The following is a 15,578-nucleotide window of genomic DNA, read 5'->3' on the forward strand; positions in this document are numbered from 1 at the left end:
TTACCAACTATTTTTAAATGTCTCCAAAACATTTCATATTGCTGGCTTATTAATCAATGGTAGCACATGAACAAAATCAGTTTATCACACCCTGGAGGTCTGCGCTCGTGACCTCATTGCTGCAAGGCTGCAGCACTTGCCGCCATACAAGAAAAAAAATAGGCAACTTCACCAAAAACTTGGTTTTATTGTTCTCAAATGAAACACACAGTGAGTTTTAGAACCTCTATATACATGGGTTTAAGTAGCAGCTTTATATTTGTTTACAACATGAATGCTAGAAGTGATGCCACATGCGCCTTTTCACACCGATAACACCTGTGCAAAATGTTGGTTGCTAGTACTTGTGTACAACTTACTAATCACGTTATGCTGGCGAACACTCCTAGAATTACCAGGTTACCTCCAAACTTTGATTTGCATCATCGTGAAGGTAGACATGCATTTGGTAGTGTTTATTTAAGATCACTTGAACAAGCACCTTCTGCCAGACACAAGTCCTTTGTGAGTCACTGCTGTTAATTGGACGAAAGTGAGAAAAAGCATTTGATGTCAACTATGTTACATGAGTTGCTTACTGTCTGAGATATGAAATAGTACTGGATACTTGTGTTTTAATAAATATAAAAATCAAAACCAGGCTATTTTTGATGGGCTACTGGGGCATCATGAAACCTTGTCCACATTTTCAGAAGGTGGTGCCCTAAATAATAAAATGACGTGAAGTTTCACTGAAATGGTTTTCCAAAATATTTTAGAGCAGAGAGCGCCATCTGGTGGGCTCTGAAAATGAGGACATTGTTTCACGAAGCTTCACCAGCCCATCACTACTGGCTATAACTGGTATGCACCAGCATCAGAGGCTCATCATGGCAGACCAAGCTTGGGCAATATTCAGAATCAAAGCATACAGTAGTACCACAGTAAATACTGGTACATGTCTTCTGATGCAAAGCACAGCTGAGACAAGGAACATGGATAACTGAGACATTCACCTTTCATCTCATTCTTCATCACACAAATGAGTCCAAAGGCACCAAAAAGCACTGCAACAGTTCACAGCTTGGATGCGAATCAGCACCTCTGCCTCTAAGAAGTGATTGCCTCAGGTTAAGTATCTTGGTGACTAAACATCTGATGTGACATTACACAAATGAAGTCAGCTATGTAACCAAAGTTAAAGGACGGAGTATCTGCTCAACACAGCTGCTCACCAAATGTCTTGCCACCTAAGGGTCAACAAAATACTGGAGAGCTAGACTATAACACATTAAAGATATACTCGGCTGTAACACTTGATGTGACAGCGAACATTGATTCTCCTTTGCAGACATTGCTCGTGTGTGTTTGCTGAGTCAGCAACTGTCAAGATTGCCTCACAGACGGATGATGGGCATCAAACCCAACTGGTCCATGCAGATGTTTGATGGCTATTTTGGTCATCCCTCTGTGAACCACTGTGATGTGGAGTGTCTTCTAAACAGGAGTTGTTACTCCTCCATACTTGAGGACGGTACTCAGAGATGCTATTTTCTCTTTGTTCCAAAGATGAATCTGCGCTCAATCGGTCCACATGAAGCTTTGGAGTGTCTTCTAAGAAGTGGGATTCATAGGTATGACTTCTTCCCTTCCCCTGGGAATGTTGCTGTGTATCCACCTCCTCCTCCTGTCAAGAGGAGACACGTTTAACACACCACATGTTGACACTTTGCATGTGCAAGGTTCTTACCGTCGATAACACACGAAGCAAATCCCGCCACCGAAAATCAGAATCACTATGGTACTGCAGCTGATGACTGTGGTTGTTTTGCCCGACGCTGCAGGTAAGAGAGACATGGGAAAAATCACTACCATCACACATACCTCCATGTAGCTCTACAACCTGTTTTGGGATTTTTCTGATTGTCCCCTTTAAAAAGTTTACTTTCAAACTGTCCAACTATGTCACTGCAGTGAGGTTAAACAAGCTTAAAACCTTCAAATTAGTTCCGTACTTGGATAAGAAAAGTGTTGCTCCTGTAACTAGGGCGAGGGACTCACTTAGGCAGGGGTGAACCGATCGCAAATTTTACCGATTGCCAAATTTATTAAAGTCCCATCAGGCCGATGCAGATCATTGTCGATTTTATTATTTTTTTTCTCCTCATCTAAAACATACACAAAAGTCGATTTAACAATGATACTGAACAGCACTGTGTAGAAAACATTACAGCTTTTAAAGCAAATAAATAAACAATAAAAAGGCAAAGTGCTTGATATGAGATAACATTTTTTATTCCCTTTTTAATGAACAGATCACACCCACAATGTAGACTTCACTCATCACTTGAAGTCTACACTACACTTACACTGACAGACTGCTCCTCTTTTCATCGACTACATGTCCAGTGAATGAGTCAGGTGTGCTATTAGCTGCTAATAGCGAAACTCCGGTCTTCAACAACAGAACTCGGCTGCTTGTCCAAAACAATAAACTCCATTAGCATTTACCCAGCAGTTAGCTGTGGTTCGCATTTGTTCGCTTGCCTCTTGGTAGCGCTTGATTTAAGGCTTAGTGTCTTGTTTTAATGCGGTGTCTGAGTCCGTGGGTGCATATGTTGCGAACTGCAACTCGGTTTTCATTTTCCTAGATGGAGAAGTATTGCCAAACAATGCCAAACATCTGCAGCAGCAGGTCTACTCTGCAGGCGGGGTTTGCCAGAGAAATACCTGCTTTGTTTTTTCAGTTTTACATCCTGATGTAAAATTCAAAAGAGTCATAACAACCATCATGTATCAATGTAAGTATAATCTTATCACAATAAATAAAAAAAATAATAAAATGTTTTATAATTGTCATTTGATCAGCCAATCATGATAACGTATTATCATATTGGTGCCGATAAATCGGCCGGCCGATCGATCGGTGCAGCCCTACTCTTCGGACTTCAGAGTCAATAAACCCAGCTCAATTTCTGTCAGTTTTGGCCAATCCATACCTGTGTTCACTAGGGAGTTCTCAGGTTGCTTCTTAAGCTCCAGCAAACATACTGTAGACATTCAGATCAACTCATGTATCATTTATCCTGCTGCTGATCTGTGATCCGTTCTTTCACTTATTAGAGACCACGTGCCTTGTTCAATGATTAGCATGATAAATTAAGGTGGCTATTGAATATATTGAACGCGTTTTTGAGAGTAAGACATCTGACAGAATCGATACGATCATTGGGAAAACCTGTTGAATCACTAGTGAATACAAATTTAATCTCTCACAACAAACCTTTCCTGATAGGATGAGGGTAGCAAAGGTCAGGCCCCTCCCAAAAAGAAAGTGAAACTACACGTTAAGAAGAAAAATGTGTTGAGACACACTTGTGAACAGTTTAAGAAACTGTTTCTTCTAGAGAATGGGGCTTTCAGAATAATATGTAAATCCATTCTGGCCAGGTTTTAAGAAAATCACTGGTAAAATAAATAAATAAATAAAATACAAGGATTGCATTCAGCTGGGAAAACAAACTCCTCATCAGTAAAATGCTCATTGCTATTACTTATACAATGTCATTAGTGTCAAAGTACTCCAAACATTTGTGTGAGTCATGAAATATAACAAATGATGCCAAATTCCCCTGAAATAGAATGAATTACAACCAAAAAGTAAAGCAAAAACTACCGATTGTTTAGAGCCAGAAATGCTACGGGATCCTCTACAGTGACTATTTAAAATAACTCTTGATGAGGAGGAGCAGAGAAGGAGAGGGAACTTCTACCAACCATATGCTAAAGTCACACTGAGACAAATGTACACTGCAACACTGGGAGTGTAACGTCACTATGACTAAAGGATTGTCGCATAAAGCAGCGGTTCTTCACCTTTTTGATCTCTGGGCCCACTTTTCCCAGAACGAATGGGGCTGGAGCCCATTCACGTAATAGAACTGAATCATTACTCTTGATTTAATGTCTGATCAATAACAATATTTAATTTACTTACATGTAAACAAACCAACACTTTGTGAAATTACATGAAACCATGTGATCTTCACAAAGATATTTGTCATCGAAAAGTCCAACCGGCAGCAGAACCAGGTGCAAGCCACTTTTTTACTAGAGAAAAAAATACACTTGATGCAAACTGTTGAGAGAATTGAACTGAATAAAATTCACAATGAAATGTATACAATAAAACCATATCTTAATATCCTAAAAGAAAATGTATTTTTTTATTTAAACTCCAAAGAAGATATAAGTAAAGTGTAAATGAAAGTATCGCCATAAAATGTTACAATACTACTAGTGCCACCCTATGTGGCAAGTGCATTAAAACTGAGCATCTCACGGCCCTCATGACCTACAGGTGTAAAACAAAAAAACTTCTCGCAGCCCTCTCGGATCACTGGCATAAAGGACATGACATGACATGAGTCCACACTGTCTAACTAAGTATTCAAACAGGTTTACACTCACACTTGCTTGCTGTTGGGACGATGGGTGGTCTTGTTATTCTTTTAGGACCAGCTGGGGAATATAGAGGACACAGTTATTGATGAAGTTCCCTCATTCACCCGTTGCCATTCATAGACAACCATAACCATGTACACTCATCTAACAGAGCAAAGACGCTCACAGCTCGTTGTCATGGCAATAGGTGGCTTCACAGTGGTCGTGGATGGATCATCTGAAACACAAAAATAACTTTTTAACTATAACATTAACTATGAACTAATGTCCAGCACAGGGATTGGTCATATACCCAGTCAGTCTTGCAGTGTAAACCAAACTAAACTAGACTATTCTCTCAAGAATCTCATTCACTCTTTTGGTCATGTTTGCACCTCTTTTTTTTCTCCACATTTGCGAATCACAAAACCTCAGTCAACAAGATTTTAACTAAGCAAACTTCAGTACTTCAAGTACTTCTTTCCTGTCATCTCTTTCCTGTCATTAACCTTCCCTTCCAACCAGGTTTACATACGGCCAGAGGTACTGTACATACACATGGGATGTTTATACTAGGTTTGGGCTTGTATTTAAAAAGTACAAATGCAGACTCGATTTTTTTATTGATCAAACACGCACAATGATCTTAGAGAATGTGAAATGTTTTATTCAATTTCTATTACAGTCTTGTACTTATTATGTTATTACTATACTATGTTGCCCAGCATGTTCTTGCCTACGTTGTTGCAGTAAACAATAAATAAAAACAAAGAGAAGGAAAGCTCAACAGAGGAAAGCAAAGTAAAAGGACAATGCAATGACAATTTAAAATTAACAAATCAAAATTATATTTAAAAGAATGAGCAGTGACAACACTGCCAGGGTCCCAAGCTGTTTTCGCACCACGGCTGCTCCAGGATCAGCAGGAACATCATGGGCGAGATGTACAAAAAAAGTCCCTCTGCCTGTATTAAGTGTTGATTTAGAAGTGCATCAGACATATGTGACGTAACATTTCTGGCTGTACAGTAACCTCTCGAACAAACTTCCTGACATACCAAAGTTGAGAGTTTGTTTCCCACCAGGAGCTCTTCAACCTCCCACATCTTGTCATGGCATCCAAGAATAAGCAACACATATTTTCACGTTGAAAAGGTCAACTTGACCTTTTCAAGGTCAAGGGTTGGACGTTGTTTTGTACGCTTCATATCCTTGTTTGCGAGTGCGTTGCCATGTACTATGCAGAGCGGACTTTGTGCATCAGCTGTAAACCTTTAAGACTCCTGTGTGTGAAAATAAGCTTTCCTGTTCTTGAAGGTGGCAGGCTTCTCCATTTCCTGGCATTTTTTCCACTTACATCTAGAAAATGATGTCCTATTTCCACATAACTCACCTTTCAGACTCGACCAATCTATAGAGCCATGGCTGGGGACCACTGCTCTAATTTAAATGGTATACTACCTCACCTGCACTACCGTGTGGAGGGAGCACTTATCAAGGCAATACAAGGCCATTTGCCTGCGAGATTATCAAGTACATTCAAACAAGCTGTGTGCTGAGAGTACTGACAAACATTGTTTATTAGGGTCAGAAAACAGACTGCTAGATGATCACCTACAAAGGCTGTTGACTCCCAAACTGGTCCCCAAAGGTTCCAACCAAGCAACCAAGAAAAGGTGTTGTCTTGATCGTTGGAACTTCCATTCTTCCATGGAAGACTTCCATTCACCAATTGCTAGAACAGGAGTGTCCAAACCACTCCTCAGCTGCTTGCCACTCTGGTGCTGCTTCTTTCAGCTGACAACTGATTGGTGAAATTGTGTGTGTTTTATGCGTTGGAACAGAAACCATAACCACCCACTGTGGCCCTTTCCGGTCCAGTTTGGACACCCCCCCCCACACCACACTGGGACAAATGTGCACCCAAACAGAGTAAAAATGTGGACTCACGAAGGAAATGAAACACCAAAATTAGGTGCATCTTATTTAAAAAAAAAAAAGCTCTGACACAAAACCTGAAGACTGAAAGAAAGGCCATCTAACCTAAAAGAGTAAGACTTGGATTATCAGGAGCAACTGAGCATAACAAAGGAGAAAAGCAGCGCTGGAAAACACAAACAAAACATGACAGAGCAACATCCATTCAATGTTTGGGAAAGAGAAGGAATAATAATAGGAACAGTCCTTCAAGCTGCTTTAGTCTATGTACCACGTTATAACACTTATGGTATATGAAACATATATGTTAATGGAAATCTGACAAGAGAAGATTGAAATGAATAAATGTTCGGTTTTGCTGAAAGCAGCATGAGATTTGCTGCGTTTATCTCCCATGAGAAACACACACACGCAAATACCTGATGGTTCTAAAGATTCCATCAATCTCAGGCGCATAGTTTCATGAGTCAGCTAGTTAAGACAAGGCGTATCACAGAATTTATGGACATCACACACTCAATAAAGTCATTATGGAAACATGGCCTGAATAGAACAGTATTCAAACAGGTTTACACTCACACTTACTTGCTGACGGGCCAATGGCAGGGCTCGTTGTTCTGTTGCGACATGCTGGAGAATAAAAGAGGACACAGCTATAGGCGATATTCCGCCATCATTCGCTTGTTGCTATCCCTGGGCACCCCGTAACAAGCTCAGGTCAGATGGGACTGTACAAAAAAGCAAAGACTCACAGCTTGTTGTCATGGCAACAGATGGTTTTAGAGTGGTTGTGGATGGATCTGCTGTAACACAAAAGAAACAAGGACAGATATATAAACTATATTATATACTATTAGGTCAAGTGTCATTATAACACCCCTTCATAAGGTATTCCAAAAAACAGGATGGCACTTACATGTTGTCTTTGCAGGATTTCTCTTTGGATCAGCTGAAACACACAAAACATTTCTTTACTAGCAAACAATATGTTCTTCACAATAACTGTGCATGATTTTGAGTGGAATAAACATACACATTTATGAACAATTCTAATGGTGGACAAATTGAACACACCAAAAAAGAAACATTGGTTCAGTCAGGTGAAGCTCTTCAGGCAGGATCAAGTCCGTGGAGAAAACCCAGTTGTTTTTGAGCCGAACGCACATCGTCTCGAGACAGTGTGAAAAGCCACTTAATTTCAAATATTCAATTTCTGTCTCTAAACATGTCCAGGAGTGTTTGTCTCTCTACAAGCTCAGGCAATGTCAGCAATTTTAAAAATGTTTGTCATGTGGGAGGAAACTGGAGCGCATATCATACAATACAACAACTTCTTTCATCTCGGTTTAGGCAGGCTCACCACTACAATCATGTACAGCTCTCGAGATGAAAACTGTCATATTGACACGATGTGTCATTCTGATAAAAGAAGTTACTGTGGAGATAGTGAAAACAAAGGGTGCTGTAACAGACAAAACTGGTTTCCCTGCATCTATCCACCAAAGCTTTAGGTGCGGGTTAGTAAATGTGACAGCATGTCGATGCTATCACACCGACATAGCTGCTGCTTTTTCTAAATGAAGCAACAGAACAGCACCCAAGTAAAGGTGAAGATGTGCAACACCAAATGAAAAAGAAGACAGTAGTTTGGTACTTAGGTTTTCAAGAGCTTTTACAATAAACGTGTAGTTTGTTGTCACGCCTTCTTCCCCATTTTGTGCAAATGATTCATTGATTGTTTGTTGAGAATTATTAACTTACGTAAGAGTAACGATTAAAAATGATTCTAACGTGAAATCACAGCTACTGCACACTTAAGCATGCTTTTAAAGGAACATGGTGTAGTTTTAAGAATTATAATTTTTGCTTGGTGCCGCTGGTAAAAGAGTGTAATTGCAAACTGTGGTTAAAGCAACAATGCCTAACACTTGGACATAAATATATCACTTTCATATTTCCTGAGATGACAGGTTTCATTTTGAATGGTCCAAAATCCCGAAGTCACTCTCCAGCTCTCTGTTAAACGCTCCCTTGGACTACATAACTTTCTCTGGGTGAGCCGTCCGAGGCGTGTTCTGGGAGTGGTGCCACAGCCCCAACTCCACACCCACCGTGACAAGTGTCAGTATAGGAGATGCATCAAGTGTAGCCTGGCGAAAACTGAGGGCTACGAAAGGCTTTTCTTCTGATCCTGAAGTGGCGATGTTTCTACTCACTTGTAAGTCATTTTTCACTGCCGTCTTTGTTGTGTTGCCAAATCATTTTTAAGAGAAACAAACGTGTATATGCTTGATTATATATAAGTGTAGTATATATGTTTGCAGCGAAACAGAAGCAGTGCTAAAACAGTAGATATACTTTGAGTATGGCGAAAAAAGTTTTTCAATGAATTGATTGCCAGCAGTTCCCAGTGCATGTTGGCCTCCGCCAGGGCTGCCCTTAGTCACCGGTTCTGTTCATCACTTTTATGGACAGAATTTCTAGGCGTAGCCAGGGGTCGGAGGGGATCCGGTTCGGGAACCACAGAATTTCATCTCTGCTATTTGCGGATGATGTTGTTCTGCTGGCCTCATCGGACCGGGACCTTCAGCATGCACTGGGGCGGTTTGCAGCCGAGTGTGAAGCGGCCGGGATGAGGATCAGCACCTCCAAGTCTGAGGCCATGGTTCTCCACCGGAATAAGGTGGTTTGCTCTCTCCGGGTCGGTGGAGAGTTCTTGCCCCAAGTGGTGGAGTTTAAGTATCTCGGGGTCTTGTTCTCGAGTGAGGGAAAAGGGGAGCGTGAGATTGATAGACGGGTTGGTGCAGCGGCAGCAGTGATGCGGTCGCTGTATCGGACCGTTGTGGTGAAGAGATCGATCGATTTACCGATCGATCTACGTTCCCACCCTCACCTATGGTCACGAGCTTTGGGTAATGACCGAAAGGATGAGATCACGGATACAAGCGGCTGAGATGAGTTTCCTCCGCAGGGTGGCTGGGCGCACCCTTAGAGATAGGGTGAGGAGTTCGGTCATCCGGGAGGAGCTCGGGGTGGAGCCGCTGCTCCTCCACATCGAGAGGAACTAGTTGAGGTGGCTCGGGCATCTGATCCGGATGCCCCCTGGACGCCTCCCTGGGGAGGGTTCCGGGCATGTCCTACCGGGAGGAGACCCCGGGGAAGACCCAGGACTCGCTGGAGAGATTATGTGTCCGGTCTGGCCTGGGAACGCCTCGGGATCCCCCGGGAGGAGGTGGAGGAGGTTTGTGCGGACAGGGGAGTTTGGGCTTCCCTGCTCCGAATGCTGCCTCCGCGACCCGACCCCGGATAAGCGGTAGAAGAAGGTGAAGGTGAAGGTGATTGCCAGCAAAAATGATTTTCTCATGTTCTAACACAGTTATGGATGTCTGCCGTTTGTCGTATTGCACTGTCAAAGCGTTCCGTGAACATATAGCTGGCCAAACCGATTAGCTACGATTCTAATAACAACGCTTGTAAAGGGAAATAATTAATTAAGCTAAAGCTCCAAAGTGATATCGCTGTGCTTTGCAAGTTGAATAAATTGCTTGGGGAATGCGCGGGTGGATTGGGTAACTTGCTTTGGGAAAGTGTTGTTTATCTCCAGGGAACTGGACGGGGCAAGATGACCGCGCCACACAAGACAACACCCAGGGAGGAAACAGGTGGCTGACGAGGAGAGCCGCGCTTAATACGAATATCAAAGACTGACTGTTGATGTGGGAAAATACCAGAGGAAGCTGCCCAGAAGAAACACCGCCTCAACAAGAAGTATAAAGAAGAAATGTAGTTATCTCGATGTGTGCATCTGCCAGTGTCTGGCCTGTAAGTCACAACTCTCGTTGTGCAGCAGACTCTACCTGGAGAAGAGCCCGGATCGATCTGTATAGGCCTGGAGAAATTGTCTTAGGTCCTGGCGAGGACATTTGGTGATTGTGAATAAACGCAGTTTGTGGAAACGTGGACTCCTGATCATTGACTAACTACCTGGAACAACGAACACGGTTGGTAGGATTAGATATTCTCGGTTAATGTTAGGATCAACTGAAGGATGAGAATATTTTCCTACACTTGTCATGTTAGTCAATATACAGTGTTTGTAAGGCATTCTTTGTGCTTACCGCTGGTCTTGGGTGTGTCATCAAATATGGGGAACTTATTTTTGAGATGCTTACAAACGTGTAAGTGTCCGTTACTCATTTTATTGTGTTTATTGTCAGTATAGTGTAGATATAGCCAGCAAAACGGATTCGCTCCAACATTAGCCACTAGCTAAGGTCCGGTAGCATTTATCAGATAGAAAAATAGCCGATTCACAGTCATTAGCAGTGTTTATGGTTCATCTGGTTTGTACAAATGTAACGTGATATGTCATGTTTCTGTCTGTAGCTGCTGCAGCTGACTCCTCTGTCCTCTGCAGACCTTCTCGGTGCTGCTGAGAGACGCGACCGTTACCACGCTTTGCCATCCCTGGCGATCGTTCTGGAACTGATTGAAGAAGAGTAGTTTCTAACTCTGACGTCTGAACGGATGTTTTGATGCCCATGTTCTGATCACCGTTTGGTCTGCTCCTTACTGAAACACATGACAGTCATGATGTAAAAAAGCGAGAGAGGAAAAACGCTGCACCTTCATCTTTATTATTCTAGCGCCCTGTAGACCAGTGGGCCCCAACCTTTTTTTATCACTGCGGACTGCAAATGGAACGTGGCCCGGCGGGTATGAAGTTGCCACTTTGAACCGTCAGATAAGCCCTCTTTATGTTTGTGTGTCCACTAACACTCACAGACTCTCCTCCTCTCGATCAGTGCCCTAATGCTCTCTGATTCCGGTTGCTATGGTAATGTTTAAACATGACTTCAAAATAGCATACAGATATACCACAAAACTGAATATAATGTGCATGACATTTTTAAATCACTATATTGTTAAATCTATGGGAGCCATGAGCTTGTTTCTTTGCAACGAGACGGTCCCATCTGGGAGTGACGGCCGCGATAAATCCATATTTCAAGTACCACTCCTGGTATCTTCTGTTCTTCTTCTTTCACCTGTTTCCTACTAATTTTGATAGCTTGTGGGTTAAATGTTGGCTCTCAAGTGGACTGGTACAGGTCCCCGGCCCGGGGGGTTGGACGCTGCATCTTACGCACAGATTCATTTCTCATAACTGAAAGAGAGCGGTTTGTTGTCACCTGATCAGTAAATGTTCAAACTTTCCCCTTTGCTTCATTCTGAAACGTGCAGTCAAAATAAAGTTTTTCATAATCTGGGTCAGACGGTCTTGCAGCTGCTTCCGTCAAAAGCAAATATTCTCAAACTACACATAGCCACTCTCCCATCCCCACCCCCATTTATTTGTTTATTAACAAGGGCTGAGGCAAAACAGCAAAACATGTGACCACAGATGGTTATATACACACAACACTGTCAAGCTGTTGCTCTCAAACATCAAGAATCTAACTCCGTCATTCAGCCAGTGAGGAGTGCCAGGATCTACCAAGAGGCTGCAAGGCTGATTGAACGAGATAATAAAACTTTGACTTCGACTGCACGTTTCAGAATGAACATAGAATATTAAAGACGAAGGTGCGTCATTTTTCCCCTGTCTAATCATGACTCTGCGTGTTTCAATAAGGAGCATACAAACTGCGATCAAAGTTTTTTTGTTCACGCGTTTATTTCAAGTTGACAGTGGAGAGTTAGAAACCAGGATACTTCAATGGTTCTAGAACGATTGCCAGGGATATCATGATCACGTCTCACAGCAGCAGGTCTGCAAGAGTCTGCAGCAGCTGCAGAGGCAAAATGGTGATTGATATATATATATATATATATATATTGAGTATTGGACGCTCGCATGTTTGTTAGCATCTCAAAAACATGTTCCCCACATTTGATAACACGCAAAAGACGCGTAGTAAACACAAAAAATGACTTACAAGTCTGGAACATTGTTTCAACCTCTGCGCCTTCAGTCGTCCTCGGTTCTCGCCAGGGTGTCAATGTAACTTCTATGTCCACTCTGGTCAGTGCTCTTGGACAATCGAGCTCCTGTTTTCTCTTCTTGGACCCTTCATTGAATCATCGCAGCTGAGTTCACTTTGCTGCCGTAAACCTGTCTGGTGGTCACATGGGTGGCTGTGGTGTCACTCTCACGACACGTCCATTGTGAAGAGCTAGAGAGCTAGACTCTCTGATTTATAACTATGATTTATAGTATGCAGCCTACCAATATATGAATTATATAATATGATTTATATTTATGTCAAAATCTGATCTATCATTGCTTTGATAGCCCTTAAGTTATTTGTTATCCTTGCTCTGGACTGGATGTGACAGGAGCCTGATGGAAGTTCATGAGTTGAGACGTGTAAGACGTCGACAAAGATGCTCGCGTTACAGAGATAATTATTTTCTCAGTGACAAAATTGAAACTTACGAATACATATCAGATTAGGAGTTTTCCATCCGTATAGTTGACATTTAAGAAGATTTGAAGTCCCTGCCTTTCTCCTGTAGCCATCTTTGCATGCGTAGCGTAACTCCATTTTTGGTTCTTGGTGACAGTGTCCCATCAGATGTCCGATCCCGTCTCCTTTGAACTCTGGGATACCATTACAGGGACACCGTTCTGAAAGATATGGCAAACTGTTCTTGGCATTGCAGTTCAAGTTTGCATTTTTCTTACACAGCTTTTCAAACTTGCAACAACATATGCAGAATATGTTGCAAAATCAGCCAACTCAGATGCAATTGTTGTTGCTTCACACTAAAACCACCTCTTCTTCTTCGTCAAATATAACCTTTTAACCAAGTGAACATGCTGGTTACCATGGAAAACTTGCTGATGCAGTAAGGACCTGTATTTTGAAAGTGAAATAAGTCATTTGATTTTCATACCAAAGCTTGCATGCTAATAAGCTACACGCTTGAAAACACACAAGGATTCTGAATTGTGCGTTCACAGAAAATGTTTCGATAGGAGCGAATGTAGAAGATCATGAAAGTCGGAGTTAAACAAATGCATCGGTCCAATAAGTTTGCAGGGGAGCAGCATACATGAGTCTAGTCTGTGTCCCCTTTTGTGTCTTTTTGTGACCAGCACTCTTGCACACGTTCTTCTCTGCCGTCTTCCGAATACCACAGAGCGGCGACTCTGGCGACTGAAATCTCTGTAAAGCATTCGTCGAATGTCCCACCGTGCGATTACTGAACGATGTCTAATCTAATCTGTGGGGTTAATATTCAGCCACAAAAGAAACTTAATCCAGACACGGAAGGTTTGAAAACTACTCATGGAACTTGTTTGGAGCTTTTTCCAATGAGAATTAGGATTATGTTTTACATTCTCAGTGATAGTGTTTTAGGATTACGCCAGTACTGTGCTCAAGAGCGATTTCAGAGACAGTATCATTGTAATGGCTTGGGAATTGTGTATGTTGACACCCCACCGCAGCTGTGGAGCATTGCAAGCCTGTCATGCTCAGTAACTGTCAAAACAAGATTCATTGGCCATCAGAGTCTGATCCAACTCAGAGATCATGACCTTGAAATGCTGAAAAGTCAAAAGTGTAAACTGAACTTGTGGAACTTGCAGTGAGCCAGTGGTTTTATCCTGATGTTTCAGTGAGCTTATAAAGGACAGTTATTCCGTCAGGTAAACATTATAACAGGCTCTTTTCCCGCTTCAGGGCAATCTGACACTGTGCACTGTGTAGTTGAACATTTTTGTCAAAGCCTCAGAGGGTTGTGCACAGACCCCATGACCTTCCCTGATTGAGAAAAGTGCCCCTACTCAAGCCTTTCCCTCGCTTCATTCTTCTTCCTGCTTGAAAAATGTTACTTTATTCTGCCCAAATATATTTTGTTATCTAACGGAGCATTTATGTGAGTGACCTGTGCCACGGCCTCTCCCACTCCTCCACATGCCACGCAGAGTGGCGGTCCAGCAGCTCCGCATCATTAAACAGGTTGCGTTGCCGTGTTTGAACCGTTTCTGTGCGATCTCCTTTTTTTAATGCCTGATACATTATTTGGATGTTTAAAAAAAAAAACACACACAGCGAGTCCTTGTTATGCACTGTGAACTCACTGGAAAAATTTGAAATACTGTGGCTGGACATGTGCCTCCTCAGGGATGCCACGATCCACTACACCCCTGTGAAATCACATGCAAATTTAGTCAAAAGTTTTGTAAAGATAAACTGATGATGAATAGAGATGTAGACATATTTGTGTCACAGTGGACACATTAAAGTTGATTATTTCAGTAAATCGGTTGCTTGTAAATCCAAACAATTTGACCCATTGAACAATAATATAATATAATATAATATAATATAATATAATATAATATAATATGATATGATATGATATGATATGATATGATATAATATAATATAATACACATAAAGCTCCACCTGAAGTATTGCAATGTGAAAAGAAAACTTTATATTATATGATTTGAAGTCCTTTTGGAAAACGCACATATATAGCGTAGATAAACAAGTTCTCGCATACGGTCACCAGCAACTGAATACGAGAGAGAATTTAAGATGAGACATTGTACTTCAACTTACCGGTGAGTGAGCACTGCGCAGCTGACAGCAAACAAAGCGTCACCAAACATCCATAGAAAAAACCCAGATCCATCTGACTGTCAAACCATGGTAAGAGGGTGATACGCAGAGCTCACACACCATTCTCTCGGCTATAACGCTGTCAGTTTCGCTTTCTCGCTCCTTCCTGAGCATGTGACGTCACGACGCCAAGAAACGCGCTCTCGCTTCGTTGAAATATGTCAGAGAAGTTGTACTGTGTGGAAAAAAGTGAGCTAATGCAAAACACAAAATTGAGGAAGAGGATTGAGAGGATGGTTTTTCTTATCAATAACATGTCTTTATCTGCCACCGCATCTCCCCCTGCTTCCCTCTTTGCTCTGTTTTTCCTCCCAACTCCTGTCTTGCAGCCTCACTCTTCTTCGCTTTGGCTGTTGATCCATCCTATTTTTAATTTTTTTTTTTTACAGTTTTACATGTTGGCTGACTTTCGTAAGCCCCCCACATTAATCAGAGAATAATGCAAGGGAATAAACGTTTGGAAAGCCTCAGGTGACTTAGTTAATTCCCTTGTGGACACTTACGTCACTAAAGCGAAAAAAACAGATCACATTTTATCATCGGTTGTCATTCCCCAGTCATCCATACACTAGGTGGCGC

At 41.9% G+C, this 15,578-nt stretch overlaps 1 protein-coding gene across 8 annotated transcripts; it reads right to left on the reverse strand.

Moving 5' to 3' along the window:
- Positions 1 to 188: 188 nt before the first annotated feature.
- On the reverse strand, positions 189 to 15,089 carry LOC128758128 (interleukin-15 receptor subunit alpha-like). 8 transcript variants are annotated; one of them, XR_008414443.1, is made up of 10 exons: positions 14,940 to 15,089; positions 12,800 to 12,991; positions 7,277 to 7,309; positions 7,113 to 7,163; positions 6,940 to 6,990; positions 4,610 to 4,660; positions 4,450 to 4,500; positions 3,977 to 4,089; positions 1,730 to 1,817; positions 1,650 to 1,666 (listed from the first exon to the last, which is right to left on the reverse strand). XR_008414443.1 is itself a non-coding variant. In XM_053863972.1 (9 exons), exons 1-9 carry the CDS (start codon positions 15,010 to 15,012, stop codon positions 1,594 to 1,596), a joined length of 654 nt encoding a protein of 217 aa, XP_053719947.1. In that variant the 5' UTR covers positions 15,013 to 15,089; the 3' UTR covers positions 189 to 1,593. The 8 variants fall into 8 exon arrangements, 7 of the variants coding, with proteins under 7 accessions (XP_053719947.1, XP_053719944.1, XP_053719945.1 ...); XM_053863972.1 differs by lacking the exon at positions 3,977 to 4,089 and having other exon boundaries at positions 189 to 1,666; positions 6,946 to 6,990; positions 7,113 to 7,160; XM_053863969.1 differs by lacking the exon at positions 3,977 to 4,089 and having other exon boundaries at positions 189 to 1,666; positions 7,113 to 7,160.
- Positions 15,090 to 15,578: the final 489 nt, after the last annotated feature.

Source organism: Synchiropus splendidus, chromosome 4 (genome assembly GCF_027744825.2).
Source record: "Synchiropus splendidus isolate RoL2022-P1 chromosome 4, RoL_Sspl_1.0, whole genome shotgun sequence".
NCBI classification, from domain to species: Eukaryota; Metazoa; Chordata; class Actinopteri; order Syngnathiformes; family Callionymidae; genus Synchiropus; species Synchiropus splendidus.